Source organism: Ammodytes marinus (genome assembly GCF_949987685.1).
Source record: "Ammodytes marinus genome assembly, chromosome: 13".
NCBI classification, from domain to species: domain Eukaryota; kingdom Metazoa; phylum Chordata; class Actinopteri; order Uranoscopiformes; family Ammodytidae; genus Ammodytes; species Ammodytes marinus.
This window is the reverse complement of record NC_137217.1, coordinates 5,317,377-5,335,778: the sequence shown is the minus strand read 5'-3', so window position 1 is coordinate 5,335,778 and position 18,402 is coordinate 5,317,377. Positions and strand designations below refer to the sequence as shown.

The window sequence follows — 18,402 nt, the reverse complement described above, 5'->3', positions numbered from 1 at the left end:
TTCTTGCAGGAAAACATTTAAAAAAATATCAAAGTCAGCCTATAGGACTTGACCAAAAAATATATAATCGTTGCAAAAATATTTAAGTGATTATGAATACCTAATGATAATTTCATACTGTGTGAACATTCCTGTGTATATTTAATTCCATGCATACTATGGAATTAACTTTCTTATGATGCACAACAAGATTTTTTCAAGATTCAAGATGATTTATTTTGTCATTGTACATGTTTCAGAACAACGATAATCTGTTCACAGTGATACCCCGCCAAGAGACATAGAGTGACAGTAACAAACATGGGAGACAGGGGGGGATAAACTGAAGAGTCGTCTAGCGTGCGCTGCGCCCCTTTAAAGTAGGAAGGATAAAGAGAACATCAGGGAAAGACAGGTTAAAAAAAATGCTACTCTCACACTCTGCTCCTTATGGGTGCGAAGTGTGTGATTAGTACAAAAAACACCTTGGCATAATAAGCAACATGATAACGCCACAGACAAATAGATTGACACTCTTTGCGCACCTGAATATATGACAGGTGCGTTGGATTACAAATAAAGCTTCAATTTTATTACACCTGTTGAACACACCTCCAGACTGAGTGGTCTGATAGTAACAGTGAACAAAGTCCATGCTGCAGAGACACACGACATAAGTGTCACATTTCACACTCATAAAACATTTAACAGAATAGACCAAGGTGGGGCAACCTTTGACAAGAAAGTCCAAAAATCCCATGGATGTGTTACGATCAACTTGGGGAATACCCAAAGACAGTCTGATTCATAGCTTGTAGCACTAACAGAATTTAAATTGATATGACAAAATAGTTGTGGTTACTTCAAACATAACAGATAAGGAAAATCATTTCTACATATTGTATTCATAAAAAAAACACTCTCTTAACTATAAAAAAACATACATCAGGGCAAACAACATTTATTAAACAAGAATCAATATGACATGTCTATGATCGAGCCAGCCAGCATTGTGATTCTATAAAAATCCAGATTGTTATTTTCGGTTCTTTCCATTAGTTCCTTTTATAACACAGAATGATGCCCCTGTTTAGCTTTGTGGAATGAGGATTGCGAAGATGTCTTGCGTTGGTGGTAGTGGAGGGCGTCGGCCTGTTGATAGACGTACCACATGACGGCACCAGAGGGATTGATGGAGAGAGTCAACTCCGTGGTGGCGTTCAAGCCGGTCACCACTGCCTCAGTGAACACATCGTAGGCCTGAAGGCAAGAAGATAGCATATTTAAGGCTGAAAAAGACAACTCATCATTTGACCCCATATTTTACCAAACCATGTGATTAAAGGGCCATTACATTCTACGAGGCCTTCTACCCTAGGGTTTCACTATTACCAACATTTTTAGTTAACAGTTTTGTTATTTTTCTATGTAATGTTGATGACTGCTGTAAAGATTTAGGATGTCTCGATTCTTATGAAAACAAACGGAGATGCGACGGATACAAAAGCAAGAGGCAAGATCAAGGCGCAAAGTTATGATGAAATAAATAAGTAAAAGTATGTCCCAATAGTATGCCTACTGCATCCTAACTAGATTATTTTTATCGTCAGATGTAGTATGTAGAATAGAAAAAAGAAAGAGTATGCGATTCGGAACGCAGGGATGGTTCTGCAGTAAGCAGCCACCCTGCCTCTCATTGTTTTAAGGAATTCTAGTTTGTTATTGGAGGTCCGTTAGACTATTATTAACTACCTTAGGACAAGGTTGGGAATAGATTCTTGTAATGATCTTGCACACATCATTCAGAATGATTGTATTGTGTTTTGTTTGTGTTTCTTTAGTGTGTTTTTTTTTGTGTAAGTAAATCTTAAATAACTTTATTTAATTATATACATTTGGTTTTATGCTATTCCCATTTCCCTAGGGAGCTAAAGCCAGAGAATAATTTACATATAGCTGAAACATTGAAATGGATGATTGAATGAAAAAAATGTTTTTTTGGAATGGGTTGATAGAGGGTGTTCAAACCTCGTAGTTGCCAGCAGGATATTGGAGTTTAGCCAGCGAGGTGTGGTAGAGGTAGGGCATGTCTGTCCGTCTACTCAGGAACACAAGGGCGCTGGCATAATGAGCCAGAGGCCTCCAGTACACCTCAATACGACTCTTCTCCTGTTCAACAACAAATACACAACAACAACAAAATGAATGAGATTCCATGATTTGAATGTGCCAAACTGTGACTCCAAATATCCTCCCAAGTGACTGTTGATGTTAAACACTGTTCACTTTTGTTCATTATTGTGTACATTGACTGCGTTCCCATACTTCCATAATTTGTAATATGCCAGAAAAATATTTAGGATGTCCCAATACATGCATGTCAAATGCAGTATGCCAAAAATACCCGGATGCCCAAAGAAATAAAACTGAATTTTTCCAGTATGCAAAGCAGAATACTCTAGTATATATCTAGTATAGTATAAAAATAAATGTATGTGATTTGGAACACAGGGATAGTTTCCCAGCTTGTTTAGTTCATTGTTACTATACTGTATACTACTGGTGGTTCAATATGGATGATGACCTGCAACAGCCGTCGTCCCTGCACACCCAGTGGGTCCTGGTTGATGGCGATGGCCACTCTGTTTTGCAGGACGGCCCGTGCTCTGTTGTCCAGGGATCGCAGGTCATTGGACATGATGAGTGGTGCGGCCATCACAGCCCACAGAGCCATCTGAGAGCGAGCCTGGTCCAAACTCAGGCCAAAGTTACCAATGATGAGCTGAGGGAGAAAATGTTAGGTTAAGTGGGTGAGGCGGGAAGAGAGGTAATAAAGTCAAAGTCAAAGTCAAAATGTCTATAGCACATTTAAAAAACAGCATCAGTTGACCAAAGTGCTGTACAAGGTACAATACAAAATAACATACAAGATACATGAAAAACATTTTTTAGGAGTGTCAAAGTCTCAACTTGTGCTAAAGGCCAATGCAACAAAAATAAGTCTTCAGCAACACATAAAGAAAGGGGGTCATCTGAAATAAGAAAAAGCTTAGTGTGGATGGAAGGCTTAAATTGTGGAAAAAAAACATGTGTTTTGCTTTAGCTGATGTTAGATGTCCGATAAACAAGCTCACAGTGCCATATGACTCCTGAATATGAGTATAGAATAATAATAACAAAACACATAATAATAATTGTGCAAAAAGATAATAATGTAATCAATAAGTGTGGTTTGCGGTCACTATCCCCTCCTCTCCTTGCTTTCACCCCCATCCCGTGGCTTGTTGTATTATAATAATATAATAATAGTAATATATTTCATTTATATGGCGCTTTTCTCGCCCTCAAAGCACTTATGTGTTGTCTTGTTTACACTGTTATGTCTCTTTTCACTAGATAAAAAACTAAATAAAACAATGTATATGAGTTTCAGCTTGCTTGCAGTTCTTATTGTATCTATCATCATCTGTATTGTGTTTTTAGGATGTATACAGTAGGCTCAATAATGCAGAAAGTTCTAAAAATACCATGTCAGGGTCATTCCAACGTCCGGGTCCCGCAGCCGGCTGTAGATTATCCTGGTTGTTGGAGAACCAATCGATGATGCCTTGCAAACTGTCCCATGAGTCCTGGATATCATTGTAATTCCTCCACAGGTGACAGATATCCCCAAGCAGAGTGTAGTTCACCTGGTGGGGAAATAGACTTCAAATATTAGAATTATAAAATAAAAAAAATATGTAAGCAGCAAACTGATGCTTATTGTTCAATCAGTAAGAGTGAATATATTTTTTAATATGAGTGGTGATGGCAGTGTGATCACAAGAGCCGGATAAGGCAGGTGAGACTGAACAATACGCCACCCTGTTTCCAGCTCTATGCAGCATAACAAAACTATCCCATAAAACAAAAACCATAGACTACATGTTTTTGAACTCAAATGGAATAAGGTGAATGATTTGTAAAATTCTTGCCTACTTTTCTTTGTAGTTTTTATTTATTTTCATTTCTCTCTCCTCACTTTGTATGAGCAAAAACATGTCACTATTTAAGATTTACCTTTCACAATCAAATAACTTACCGGTTACTGTATACATATTTGGGATATCTCCAAAATGGTGGACTATACCGGACGGACCAACAGAACAGCAATGCCATCCATTACTAAAATCTTCATCTTAACAAGTTATTTCATCTTTTAGAGAATTAAAAAAAAACTCATGGACATACAAAATGTGTAAACATATTAACTTGTTTTTCAAGAAGGGTTCTAGTTTCAACACAGGCATTGAAATAAATTCTACTTGAGAGGGACAATACAGTTTAACATAATGACATATTGACACAGATGTATCTAGACAATCTAAAACAAAATTTGTGTATTGACAGCTTAAGTTTGTCCCTGTTTGGATACCGTCACTCACGCCCCTCTGTTATTGCACGTGTTTACGTTGTTGTACATTTCTCTGCCCTGAGTTCACGACAAAAGCGATGCCATGTGAAATGCTCCCGGTCTCACGTTTCGTTATTAGTTGTTATACTAAGTAATAGCACAAGTATACAACACATTTGTTTTGACAGTGACGTACTGATATACACTCACATTAGGTGGAAGTCCTCCCAAATAGGCTGGCCAGCTACAGGAGTAGGCCATAGGTCTGCCTGTGGCATTCAATGCCTTGGACATCAAAGGGTAACCTGTGCAACATAAAGAAAACGTTTTATGACCACACCATGATCCTTGTGGGTCTGAAGAACTTTCTAACATCTTCAAATATTGCAATGACTTTCTTTCAATGCATTTCATATATTTTAGTAGATGCTCTTACCCTGCATTTGCTCTACAGGGCTTGAGTTACAGCCGTCAAACTTCAGATAGTCTACCCCCCAGCTGGCAAAGGTCTGGGCATCGATCTCAATTTTATCCAGTGTGGTGCCAGGGAATCCCATACATGTTGCAGTGCCCATGTCTGCATAGATGCCCAGCTTCAGGCCACGGTCATGGATATACCTAGCCAGTTTTGCAATGCCCCCGGGGAACCTGTAAAGTAAAGCATAAAATACACTGTTATGAAACCCAACTGCGTCATTTTTACCATGCTAGATGCGTTGGCAGATGTAGAATATTAATGACAGATATTATTAAAAATAAAAAGGGAGAAAACATTGTTAGGTTGACCTGGCCCCTAACCTAAACAGCTTGTTGCATCACATGCTCAAAGTGGGATGTGAATGTTCTCGTTGAGGTGTTTTTTTTAGTAATAGTAAGCAAAGCAGCGTCTTCCTCTTGTTCTTCTCTTATAAGAGACATTTAGTTCAGTTTTTTCTCCAAGTGTCTACGTGTGCCACACACCCCTCCTGGGCCTGGGCCTGGGCCAACTGTACAGGTGTTTCCCCCTTGACGGCGGGGCTGTCTGCTCACTCAAGTAAAAGTGAAACGAGGGCAAACTGCCCTAGCCTTCAAACTATGTGCTACGAATACTTAGTGCAAATTTCTTTGTGGATACGGTGCTAAAACTGAGCAGATTCGCAGAATCCAGAGTCGCAGTGGACCCGGGTTCTAATCTGGCCCGTGTCTTTCTCTGCATGTCCTTCTCCTCTCTGCCCCATTTCATGTCTTGTCTTTTCAAAACTGTCTAATGAAGAGAAAATAAGCCAACAAAAGAAGAAAAAAAGAACCACGAACCTGGCTGGATCAGCCTGCAGCTTCCCCTGTCCATCCCTCTGCCTGGACATCCAGCAGTCGTCCATGATAACATACTCAAAGCCCAGCTCCTTCCAGCCGTCCTCAGCCATGCGGTCAGCCATGTCTCTGAACAGGTTCTCACTGGAGACAGGATAGACAGAATCAAGGAAGAGAAGATTCAACTTTATAGTGTGGAAAACTTCAAATGTTGCCACAGCAGAATATATTGATTGATCACAAGACAGCTGGTTAAACGACATGTTGAAGAAAAGTGTAACAATCAATGTATAGATATGTTATATTTGATTCAAATTCGAGGCAAGCAAATGTTTACACTGCAGAGTCCTGGGAGGCTTGTTGATAAGCACTGATTAGTTTTCTTAACTGGACAATAAGAGTGAATGTCTGTCTGGCTGTATCTCTGTGTCTGGAGCTCTATAAATGTTCAGCTTCCGCTAAGTTTTGGAAACAACTATCTGATACTTGCTCAACTAGTATTCATAATGAGAATTTTTCACACTCTCAGCAATGTGATGAAAACATTTGTCCATTGGTCAACTGTGCAGACCAATATACCTTCATGTTGGTCTTCATTGATCATTGCAATATAGCCTGGCATGTAAACACTCCTCATATCATGCACTTTAGCATGAGGTTTGAAAGAAAGCACATTCCATTGTTCCAGCCCCCTTTCCCATCAAAACTCAAATTTTTACTCATGAATTTGTTTCTACCACTGTCTGGATTGAAATTCAATATGAACGTATCTTTGCTCAGAATATACAGTTAAAGCTAACTCAGAGAAATTCCCCCAATGGATCACACTGTACCTGATGCAGTTCTGCGGGTCATTTGTACAGTCGGTATTACAGCGAAAGCGTTCCCAGGCCATCCATCCCATAGGTGGAGTCTTCAGCAATCCATTGTCTAGGGCCCAAGTCAGTGAGATCAGGGCAAGGAGCTGCGTTACTACCAAGGGCTCCATTTTCTGAAAGAGGAAATGTGCGATAAGTATCACTGTTATGCTGTGTGCACACATGACCTTGATGGATAGATGGATTTATAGATGTAATAACTTAATATAAGTTATAAAATACTTTTTTGGACAAAATATTTTTTTCTGGATTGGATTGCTTTAACCTGTTTTAGTGTAACCAACGTTGTTATGTTTGGAAGTATTCAATCCATGGAAATAAAGGTCCAATGAAGCTACATGGGTTAGATGCCTCAACTGTGGCATGTATTGCAGTTGTGTACACAGCATAGTTGTGTATAAAACATAGACAGTATATAAAAAAGGTATAAACCAGGCCAGATTAATCTCTGGAATAATCAGTAGAATACTTGTTTACTGAAATAAACAATAGCTGCAGCCAATTACATATTGGATATTAAAAGTTGATTAGTTGGGCAAACTCTGAAATTTGGATGCACATCTCTCTGTCAATAAAAAACTAAGTATTAAGCTAAGCCATAGTATACACAGTATTCTTTATTTAAAAATGTATAACCATAGTTAGTCACACAATTGTATAGGTTTCATTTCACTTTTGTTAGGTATAAAGCTGCAATAATACAGTAGCCTGTATATAGGCCCATGTTTACATTGTGTAGCCAAAGTTAAGCGTCTTATTTCAGCATTTGTGACTTTGAAGGCACCAGATATCCAAATGTATTAGCACAAGAACTGAAAAAGAGCAATTTAGAAAAAAAAACAATGTCCCCTTTAACACATACGTTACTACTAACAAACAAATCATTTGAACTTCCTTAAATATGCTGTAGGTCGTTAAATAGCTCCTTAATCTGCAACACCGTGTCTTTTCAATATTTGTTCTAAAGATAAGTTATAATAACTGGTGAATATGACGGCCTCCTACCTGTCTGTCGGTGTGAGTTTTGTCACTGCAGGCACATGATTGCTTTCTCTTCTTCCTGGATTTAGTTTTGCCCTGAGCTGCAGCATACAAGTAGCCTCGTTCGACTTGGCGCCGTCTTGCTCAGACCTGCGCAATTATGACGCGCGTCTCGCTGAGCGCACAGCAAAAATGCTGCAAAAATGCTGTGCGCTCAGCAAGACGCGCGTCATAATTGCGCAGGTCTGAGCAAGACGGCGCCAAGTCAAACGAGGCTACTTGTATGCTGCAGCTCAGGGCAAAACTAAATCCAGGAAGAAGAGAAAGCAGTCATGTGCCTGCAGTGAACGAGCTAAAGGTAAACTGAGGGTCATGTGACTTCTCTGTCTCACATGCTGAAACAGGAAACAGGTTGAAGAGGCAGGAGAGTTGTAGTCAATAGACTTATTATGTCTTTGGTTGTAGTACTGAGTACTGTTGTAGTTTTCACTTGTCTGTATTCAATACTTGTGTTGTTGTGTTTTTCACCCCACATGATTTTCATTCATATTTTTTTGGTGTAACCTCAAGGTGGGGTGAGTGATTCTTGAGAATGTCAGTTGGAAAATCACTTTTTGTCAAATCAATAAATGGGTATTTCTTCAACTAGGTCATGCTTTGGTGTCCTTGGCAGAGAGAAAGAAAACAAAAGCACATTTCTTTCTATTTTTAAATGTTGTCTCACTTAATTTACACTAAAATGACTTTATAAAAAAATAAATGGTAGATCAGGCAATATTTTTATTATATAAAAAGTTGTGTTTTATATGTGGTTTTGGCTATACCTCCTTTGTCCCGTGGTCTGGTTTTGGACATTCAACACTTCTTAATTGTAAAAATAAATATTGATATAATATTCCTCTAAACATTTAAAGCGGCTACGTAACATTTAAATATATTTTAAACAGCCCCATGTTTCCTCTGATAATCATAAATTACCTTTAACAGCAAACGAGACCATCAGTGCAAAGAAAGACGTTTTTATATAGTTTTTATTACTGCTTTTGGTCTGCTCGCACACCCAGTCCGATTTTCGGTTTGCTCGTGCAGGCTCTATGGTCACATATCCATATTGGTCGCAGATTTCAGTGTGGCGCTGCAACGCGATTGAGAAGCCTATCCCTCCAGGTGAGGGAAGGGGAGCGGGAGCCTTGTTTGAGACAGTTATTTGTCGTCATAATGACTGATAACGGGGCTGAACCATCAAAGAAAAAAAAGAGAATGCAATGAAGAAAAGCTAAAAGGGAGAGTGATATAGGCTACGGGTGGGACGAGGGCGTTGCCAAGCAACGTGTATACAATTTCACAAGAGCGAAACTAGACTGCACTGTTTACTCCTAAATGAATGAGCGGTTGGTACTAACACAAAGTTTGCTTTGCTTCACCATCATCAGATAACCATTATCTGAAATAGTCATTATTTACATCAACAACACAAACACATTACCTCATCGTGATCCACACTAACTGCCATCTCTCGTTCATTCGCTTTCTGTGAGGACACGTAATCTTTCAGCTCCGTGAGAGAGAGTAGTTAGGTGACACTGCTGCATCAACTCATTGCAATCAGGTGTGTGTACTGACTGGCATTAGTTGATGCAGTGTCAAAACCACTCTCACAGAGCCGAAAAGAGTCCTCACACTTTCAACACACGGACACAGGGATGTTGCACCAAATTCTGGGCCCCTATACAGGAAGTCCTGATGGGCCCTCTGAGAGGCGGTCTTACAATACAAATATGTAAAAGCTATGTTTGTCTATAGTCCAAAACGTATGAGTGACTGGTCCCTCTCTGAGCCAGATAACAACACAATGTTTCTATTGATGAATGACCAAATCATTACGCGTACTTGAACACAACCCCTGGTCTAATGACTCTTAACCATGCACACACACAGTGTTTCCCACAGGAATTTGGGAGACTGTGTCGTGGACCCTGGACCTTCTAGGGGGGTCCGGGGGAATGCTCCCCCGGAAGATTTTTTTTTAAATTTTTAAGTAAAATTCATCAATCTGGTGCACTTTGAGGAGAAAACTAAGGCTAAATCAACTGTTTCCTATGTAAGCTATTTAGTGCTATTTTCTGGAATAATTTATAGACACAGAATGACCAAAAAGCAGAAAGAAGAAATGTACATGTTTAAAAAATTCAGTCAGCTTTGGGAATTTTTTCCCTTCCTTTGTATTTTTTAATGGCCCAATATAGGCCCGTGATCTCCGTAGCCCCGAACAATGTTATTTAAAAAATTGCAAAAATGTACTGACTAATGAAAGGCCCACGATATCTGTTTTTTTCCCCTAAATAAAAAAATTCTGGGCCTTCAAAGATCAGGGGCCTATATTGAGCCAGTAAAAAATAAATAAAATAAATAAGTTTTTATATTTTTTGGGTGCAGCCCCCCTCTGCCTTGGGCCCCCCAAGCCTGTCCGCAGTCCGACGGCCCTGGACGTAAATGACCATCGTCAGATGCTCATAATTACCGAGTAGAAGTAGAATGCGTCATAATACAATTCAATGCAGCCTCTGAATGGGCGCATAGGCTACTGGAGCACTGTCAGACAGTAATATATATAGTACCGTTGCTCTACTTAACTGGCGACTTTTTTTAGTTTTTTTTTGTTTTTTTCAAATGAACTGGCGACTTGATCAGAGTGTAGCGCGGCCAGATGACAGCTAACATAGGATTCAGCCTGCGCCCCGTCAAAGGTAATGTTATGAATGAACAAGTAGTAGGCTAATTGTTTCAGCCTCCCTCTGTAGTTTTACTCTCACCATTCTTAGAAAAAAAGTGTTTGATGTCCTGGGCCCCTGCTCTGCTGCTCATATCCTACTCCTGGCCTCCTTCTCAACTCTTTTCTGGTGTGCGAACTTGTGCTTTTTTGGGGGGCATCCTCGTCTGCTGGAGTTCGCTCGCGCTCACTTAATTCCAATGAGGAAGAACGAACCGCGGGGTGGACCAAACCATTTTTTAAGAAGGGGCCAAGGGGGTTATTGAAATGATTAAAATTAGAATATTGTATGACTTGTGGCTTTGTTTTAATTCGGACTCATTCGTATGATTATATATTAGTTCACTGTATGCATAATCATTTTGTCATAGATTCTACTGAGGGCTGTGTGGGCCCTAGCTGGCTGTGGGCCCTTATAATCGTCATAATCTTTACCCCCTATACGACGGCCCTGCACGGACATGCACTACTGTATATTGCGCCCTTCTCAGTTCACACTCGCACGCCTGGCACGAGCTAGAAAACAGCTTTGCGACAGCGGGCGTCGTAAAAATACTACCGCTTTTGTCCAAAGGGGACGCCAACGTGCCATGTTACTCGTAGTGGCTTTATTAATACAAAAAAGTCTATTTTAATCAGTTATATCCTGTGTTTGAAATATTGGTATTTTATGTATTATTTCACGACAAGAACACCTGTACCTTGATTTCACCGTCATTTCCAACACACTGAACAAAATGTGAATTATGGAAGGTTTTTTATAGGTTTGTGTACTAGGTGATCACAGCATATTCATTTGACAGTAGAGCACATGGCTACAAGAGAAATTCAGCTCCATGGAGTAAACAGATAACCGTAGAAGTCAAGGTAAAGGTTGGCTAAATCAAGAATGTGCTAATTGTTTGTAATTTCCAAACAACTCATATTTCCTTTAAATTATAAAAGAATAAGAAAATAACCATTTTATGTTGTGTATTTTTGAGTACATGTAATGCTAACTCTAAAAAGGACTTTTCCAAGCTGATATATTAGCAGATATTTAAAATAATAGGTAACACTTTACAATAAGGTACACAAAAAAGAGTAGCTTCTGTTTTAAAAAGAGTAGTTACTGTTTTAAAAAGAGTAGTCACTGTTCCAAAAAGAGTAATAGCTCATTCACCTACACATTATTCAACATTACTTCTGCAAACTCACAGTACAGACAAGAAGCATCATATTCACTGATTGGGCAAAAAGTGATTTTGTCAACAAATAGTCTCCAGAATGACTTACCCCACCTTTAACTACCTTAATATAATTGTTTTCTAATGGACTGATTTTCAAAGGAATGAACATGCAAAGACTGCATTGGCCGTTCATGCTTTGAAATATTTCAGTGACTAGTTTTATGAATGTTGAAGAGATCATATTTCGCTCCAATAAAATGGCACACAGAATCATGTGTTTTTTATTTGAATTCCTTTGTATTTTACATTGACTTTTTCTACAAATCGGTCAGTTTGATTTATGTAGCACAGTATCACAAATAGCAATCAACCTCTGGGAGCTTTTCAGTCTGTACAGCATTTGACACCCTCTGTCCTTAGGCCTTTGATTCAGATCGTGAAAAATGTCCCCCAAAAAACCCTCTTATCGGAGGTGTTGTGGCCAATACTGCCTTGATGGAAATGCAGTTAATTTTAAATAATGACTTTATGCCACATGTTACTTGAAGGTGCCTGCAGAAAACTGTGAACACACTGTAAGCAATTGCTGTTAATTTACGGCCAAATTTTAACACTAATTTACTGTATTCATGTATTACGGTTATTTACTGTACTTAGCAATGCATTGTGGGAAGGTCAATTTGAAAAGACAGCTCAGAAGCCCTTAACAGTATGATACAGTTTTAAATTACAGTACACTACAGTATTTTTTGGAAAGTGGGCGGGCAACGGCCTTTTTCAGGAACATTAGTTTGAAATGAGCCATTCCAGATAGGACAAACTTCGAAGGACATGTGCTACGCATCACCAAAAAGTCCAGCATTAGGTCTACTCTGCATTGATCGAGTGGAGCATCTACACATTTTAAGGTAATATGTTCCTGATCAATTATTTACTCTTAAAAGGTGGCTTAAGATAATGTTTGAAATTAAACTATTGCTCAGCAGCCTGTCTATCAAGTGAGTATGTGATTTTAGAATATTGTTTACCAGTGAGGATGAGTTAACTAGCTCAAACATTTATACTTAAGCGCATGTTAGAGTCCATGTGTGTTCAAACCTAAGAGTGTTGAGCATTAGTGAGTCTTTTATTTAGAGTAGTAGCCTACTAATTACAGTAACTTGCTGGCGTCTCTGCTGCCAGCATTTTACTGTTATTTTACAGATAAATTATTTACAGTGCACGCATTGCTCTGTCCTGAACCTGAAACCACTCATTTGACTGGTTGAATTATATTGTGGTGTTATTCATGCTACATACTGAAACTAATGTAATTTTAATGTTCAGCCTAAAATGGTAGCTTGTATATGCATTGGTATGGCAACTTTTGCATAGAGTTTGGTTTTATATGTCAAGGCTTTATAAAAAGTGTGTTTAATCAAACTGGCTAAACTGGTCGATGTACTGAATTGCAGAGGCATCCATCCAAATCAAAAATAGTCTGTTGCTTGAAAGGGGTTGTGTTTCATTTATCCAAACTGAAAAATATATGTGTATTCGATAAAAGTCTTAAATTGAATTGTATGGGTCTTTTTCAACTTCTTTGTACATCCTTTGTGTGGGTGTCTGTGCGCGCAACAACATTTTGGGCGGGTTTACCCCTGGCTGGGGCCCAATAAATGAAATATAAAAAACTTAAGAGTCAGTGTGTGTTCATGGTGATGAAAGAATCAACAGCCTGGCTCACTGATGTTTTTTTATTAGATCTCTATGGCTCAGAGGGAGAATATATACAGTATCAGGCTGTGATACACACAATGCTTGTTAGTAGATACATTCACTGTTGATCTGCACATAGGATTTAATAACTCAGAAAAATACAGGATATAAAAAACACTTGTGCTTTCAAGTAGGGCAACTTAAAAAATAGGTTACAAGTTCAAATGACCCTTTCGCAAATCAGTGCATTGACAAAATTTTTCACAATTGACCATGGGAACTTACAACGGAGTACTAGGGCCAAAAATAAATAAATACAGTACAATAATAAGGTCATAATTCTACAGGAAAAAATATCTTAGTTCAATATTAAAAGATTAAGTCATAATTTCATGAGAAAAGTTGCAATATTATTCGAACAAAGTCATTGTTTTAGGCTGTTTGTTATTTTAGAAAATAAATGTAGTATTTCCCCATGCCTTCAAATGACGAAAGTGGAGCACATATTTTTACTTCGATGTGGTCCTATTACTCCATCTTAGGCTCTCAACGTGTGTTTTATTAAAATGGATTGGTCATAGCGAAGACATAGGCCACGGGTAACTGCAGTCCAATGTTGACGATATGCCATTTCCCCACCCCTAATGCCCCTAGAACCATCCCTGCAATTGTTCCCAAAGTCCCTGGCCACGAGGACCACCTTCCAGCCAAAGCTGCCACCGCACCCACAGACACCCCCGCTGCCCCCACCACCCCCATCAGTGCCCCGGCCTTGCCCCCTTCTCCCAGCACCGGGGCTAAAACCTCCACGCCCGCCAGCAAGCCTCCCGCCACTAAAGCTGCCCCTACTATGACTCTCCCCTCTCCGGCTGCTTGCCTAACCAGAGGCCCCCCCACGGTAGCCCCCAGACCAAGCCCGCACATTTTCGCCACGAAGAAAGCTGCGTTCAGAGCTTCCAAAGAGGATTGATAGTTCATGCGAGCACCGACGGTTTCTTTGGACATATTGTGCCCCGCTACTCTCATTTTCATTGCAGTCGTTACCACCACCTGCCCGGCGTGTAGGGTGAGCATCGCAATGACGAACGTCGCCAGCATTCCCATGCACCCCACCAACATCCAGAACTTAAAGTCGGAAGATTTCACCAGCAAGTAGCCCATGATCCCGACCAGAGCCAAAAGCACCAGGAACACAGACTGGTGGCCTCCGTAACCAAACACCCCGAACCCTGATGTGACCATGGCGATCACTGTCATCGGTATCCCTGAGAAGGCCAGGAAGTCCACGTGTTTGATCACCACGGTGTTGATCCAGTCTTGAATAGTCCTCTGCTCCATCTCTGCCTCTTCGTTCTCCCTCTTCTTCCTCTCTAACTCCTCCCTTTGCCTGCGTTCGTCCGCCCACGGCAGCCGGTGCTCCAGCCCTCCTCCACTGGCGGCAGCGTTCAGGATCCTCTGCTCGATCTGCACGGCCACTCTCTGCCTCTGCTGCAGCTCCCTGATCTGGATCTGTTCCCTCTCCCTGGCCCAGTCCGTCGTTGTTCCCCCCAGAATGCAACAGGCCTTCTCGTCCTGCTTCAAGAGGAACTTGACTAAAAAGTGCAGGGGCGGTCTGATCAAAGTGAATATGCTGAGGACCCACAGGAGGCCCACCATACCGTAGTTCTTCACGATCCATTCGATGGCGACCCCGAGTGTAGCTCCGCTCAGAGTGGTCCCGAAAGCGCCCGCGATCCCCGCCGATGCCCACAGGCTGGCAGAGTCCTTGTAGGAGACGCCACAGCAGCTTCTGGTGGCCACGAACACCGAAGCCACCATCGCTGCAGTGAAGACACCAGCCACCACCGAGGTCATGGCTGTGGTCAGGGCCGTGGCTCCGATGAGGGTCCCCAGCCCCAGGGCACCCACCGTCCTCACTTCATCCATCAGCGGTTTCATGGGACCGGCCGAAGTCATCACTGACAGGATGCGGTCCACTGGGTCCTCCGTGGCTCCAAGGATGCAGCCCCCCACTGCTCCAAGTGCAAACCCCAAAGCAGCCTCCCTAAAAGGGCTCCGGCCTCCTGAAACATGACAAGAACACAATTGTGAACCACTAATTATGCTTAATTGAATGTGATGCTGCGATAGTTTCAGCCCCATTCAACTCAAACATTAAGTAGTCCCATAATGCTTTGCAATCACTGGTGCATCTAAGAAGTATGTAAATCCTGATTTACTTAACTTAAATGTTTTGAAATTAAACAACACAAACACATGTTGTACATCCAACCAGAGGCACTACTACGTCAACTTTTTCTCTAAACTTTGCATGTTTTTCTTCTCCATGTCGTCAGAAATTAAGGTCACCCATCAATGATCTCTGGAGTATAAATAATAGATGTTGAATGATTGAAAGAAGGAATTAGAAAAAATATAATTTAACTTAACAAATATATAGGCCTATATAAAGTGCACAACCCACTTTCTTCTGCTTTTTCGCTGTTCTTGGACCATGGCATTGTACCAGAAAAATGTGTAATTGAAATAAGATGTATGTTACCAAAAAAGACTTATGTTACATTTCATACAGTTGCTCTTCAGGACTTTATAATAATACGCAACACCTCTGAATGACTGGGAAAAAGTTGAATTATGTGATAAATGATACAGAATGGCAGAATCCACTTCAAATGTACCAAATAACAACTTTCCATTGAGATGTGTAAATGAGTAAGGTCACTACAGTGTCAGTAATGCACGCATGCAATCAGACTGGCTGATCAGGTTTAACCAGCATTGACACCATGCTGCCATGAGTCTGCCTAGATCTGTTCACACTCTGCATGCCACTTTAATCTTTAATGAAATAAACTATGACTGGCATTAGTGAAGGCAAATAGAACATAAAAAAGGAAATAGTTGCATAGTGTGATAAACCCTGCAAAAATCAGTAAAAATATATTCAGCATTTGCTCAAAAGGTAGACAAAATAAAAGTATCCAAAGCATAATAACAAAATAAATCTGTTCACACTGCTATTAATGTTACGTTCAGCACAGTTTACACACGCAAAACAGCCAACCATATATTCAAAGTGTCCGTCATTAACACAGAGATGAATGAAAAGATTTAGAAAAGTGGACATGCACTTACCCAGTTTGGTCTTCTTTGCCATGTTGTTCTGAGATTGGCAGTAGACTGACGAATCCTCTTCCACTGGAGTTTGTGACAGGCTTTTTTCCAGTCCTGCTGAACCCTAAAACAGCACCCTGTGAGTCATTAAATACAGTTTAAGTTCTTCTTTTCTCTGTTTATATATGACAGCAGAGCAGCGCGTATAGGAAACACCCACTACCGGTTTGTCCTTATTGTGTATCCGCCCTCCTCCCAGGTGACTTTGTTGTAATCTGAAGGATCGTTAGTGCACAATGCAGGTAGGTGTGTAGTGTCACATGTGAGGCAGCATTCCTGTCTGTCCTACTACTGTACTATCTGCCATCTGTTGTGTGTTTCTCCCCAAACCACCCTCCCACCTGCTATGAGAACAGGTTGTAAGCAGGAGATACTGACTGATTTCATCTTAGCCTGTCATGTCACAGATTATTGTGGTATTTTCAGTTGAAAAGGTCATGGATACATGCTCAGCATTGCGAAAGGCTGCACCATTCTTTCATTCTGGATTTGGTAATAAATTGTATATAGATATCATCATGAAGCTTTGCCAGTTGATTACTCACAAGAAAAAATATTGTATTGCAACTTGTATAGAAACGTTTTAATAAATGTGTAGATTTGGCTATATCCAACTAATTATGCGTACATTTCCATCTCTTTAAAAAACAAAAATCTTGATGTTGGATGAAGCCAGAGTTAAAATCTTTAACATATTGGATACAGCTTTTAATAATTTTATAAATGAAAAATAAATACTATTCACAAGTCTTAAAAATGCATTTTCAGCATGTTTTTAAAAATAGATTTCATCATAAATCAGATAATTAGCAACATGTGAAAAAAAAAAACTTCTACAATAACCTTTGCAATAGTGCTTTGAATCATTATGGAAAGTTAAGTTGATGTAAGTGCTTTAGCAGTTGATATTTCTGGTTCAGAATATTGAAAACAACTAATGTTGAGATAATGGCCGTTAAAGATGGTTGTATCAGAGGAATGTATGGATGCAAACAAACAGGGTTTTTCAAATAAACACATCCATTGTACATGTTGAACCTTTGATTTATTCTAGTATGAAAGAACACATGTTATGGAAGCAAGATAGCCAAAAATCTCAAAATTTACCATTGCTTGGAAAACAGCGTTTTTGCCTGCCATGTCTCAATTTAATAGAATTGATCTGATGTTTGTAATCTGTAGTAATGCACAAATAAAATATCATGCTTATGGAATAATGTTGTCTCAATTTGTTTACAATCACACACATTTTCAGTCATGCATTTGTTAGCAATTCTAATTAGAAATTTGACGTAAAGAATTCATGCACAGGCCTATGGGAATTTTTCAGTAAAAAGAAAAACATCAAAAACGAATATATGAGGAATAAGACTTGACGGAGGAACAGATATTTCTTCTTTGATGGTTATATTACAGGAGTGTTTTTTTATTGTTTAGGAATGTATAGTGGCAGAAATAACTAAGAGAATGGACAAGCTGTTTCAAAAGGAATCAGTAGGCTATTCAACAAATCAGGGCAAAATGAGCCAAAGAAGAACAATACAGTGGGACATCAACTCTGGGATCAGGAGATAAGATAGTAGGCTACCTCTGCATTATGCATGTATTGGGACATCTTACATTTTTTTTCTCTCAAACTATCCCTGCGTTCCAATCCCCATACTTCCCTACTATTTAGTAGGCCTATACCAGAAAAAGATTTTGGATGTCCCAATACATTCACGTCAATTGTAGTATACTGAAAATACATAAATGCCCCACTAACTCCATTAGCATTTGGGAGTAAACATCTTCCTTATCTGATTTTCTTTCTCTCCTGTGGCCCTCACACTCTTCTGTAGCCTACTTTGGTAGGCTATGGCTATGTAGTGTAGTAAAAAGAAAAAGTATGTGATTTGGAACGCAGGGTATATAGCAGATACTTGTGGGGATTGGAGCGCAGCCATTCATTCGTGTAATCAAATGTGACAGACAGATGGCAGCAATGCAACACTATGGACGTTTGCTACCGTTTAAACTCTACCGAAGAAGATTGCGTTATTCTCCGGAACCGGAACCTTCGCTCTTTGG

General features: G+C 39.9%; 2 protein-coding genes across 2 annotated transcripts; both read right to left on the bottom strand.

Moving 5' to 3' along the window:
- Positions 1-237: 237 nt before the first annotated feature.
- On the bottom strand, positions 238-7,597 carry LOC307259550 (alpha-N-acetylgalactosaminidase-like). Its single transcript, XM_080039485.1, has 9 exons — positions 7,546-7,597; positions 6,496-6,653; positions 5,666-5,806; positions 4,809-5,020; positions 4,583-4,677; positions 3,507-3,668; positions 2,564-2,761; positions 2,008-2,148; positions 238-1,239 (listed from the first exon to the last, which is right to left on the bottom strand). The coding sequence occupies exons 2-9, from the start codon at positions 6,648-6,650 to the stop codon at positions 1,045-1,047; spliced, it is 1,299 nt and encodes a 432-aa protein (XP_079895611.1). The 5' UTR covers positions 6,651-6,653; positions 7,546-7,597; the 3' UTR covers positions 238-1,044.
- A 6,122-nt stretch (positions 7,598-13,719) lies between these two features.
- Positions 13,720-16,414, bottom strand: LOC307259105 (uncharacterized protein; the record flags this gene model as incomplete). Its single annotated transcript, XM_080038839.1, has 2 exons — positions 16,294-16,414; positions 13,720-15,221 (listed from the first exon to the last, which is right to left on the bottom strand). The coding sequence occupies exons 1-2, from the start codon at positions 16,313-16,315 to the stop codon at positions 13,720-13,722; spliced, it is 1,524 nt and encodes a 507-aa protein (XP_079894965.1). The 5' UTR covers positions 16,316-16,414.
- Between the last annotated feature and the right edge of the window lie 1,988 nt (positions 16,415-18,402).

Bases quoted from the DNA above. Each gene is read 5' to 3' on its own strand.
- LOC307259550 (XM_080039485.1), bottom strand. From the start codon at position 6,650: ATGGAGCCCTTGGTAGTAACGCAGCTCCTTGCCCTGATCTCACTGACT. The intron at 5,807-6,495 runs GTACAGTGTGAT...TCCTGTCTCCAG, and splicing joins GACCCGCAGAACTGCATCAG to TGAGAACCTGTTCAGAGACA. The intron at 4,678-4,808 runs GTAAGAGCATCT...TATGTTGCACAG, and splicing joins CCCTGTAGAGCAAATGCAGG to GTTACCCTTTGATGTCCAAG.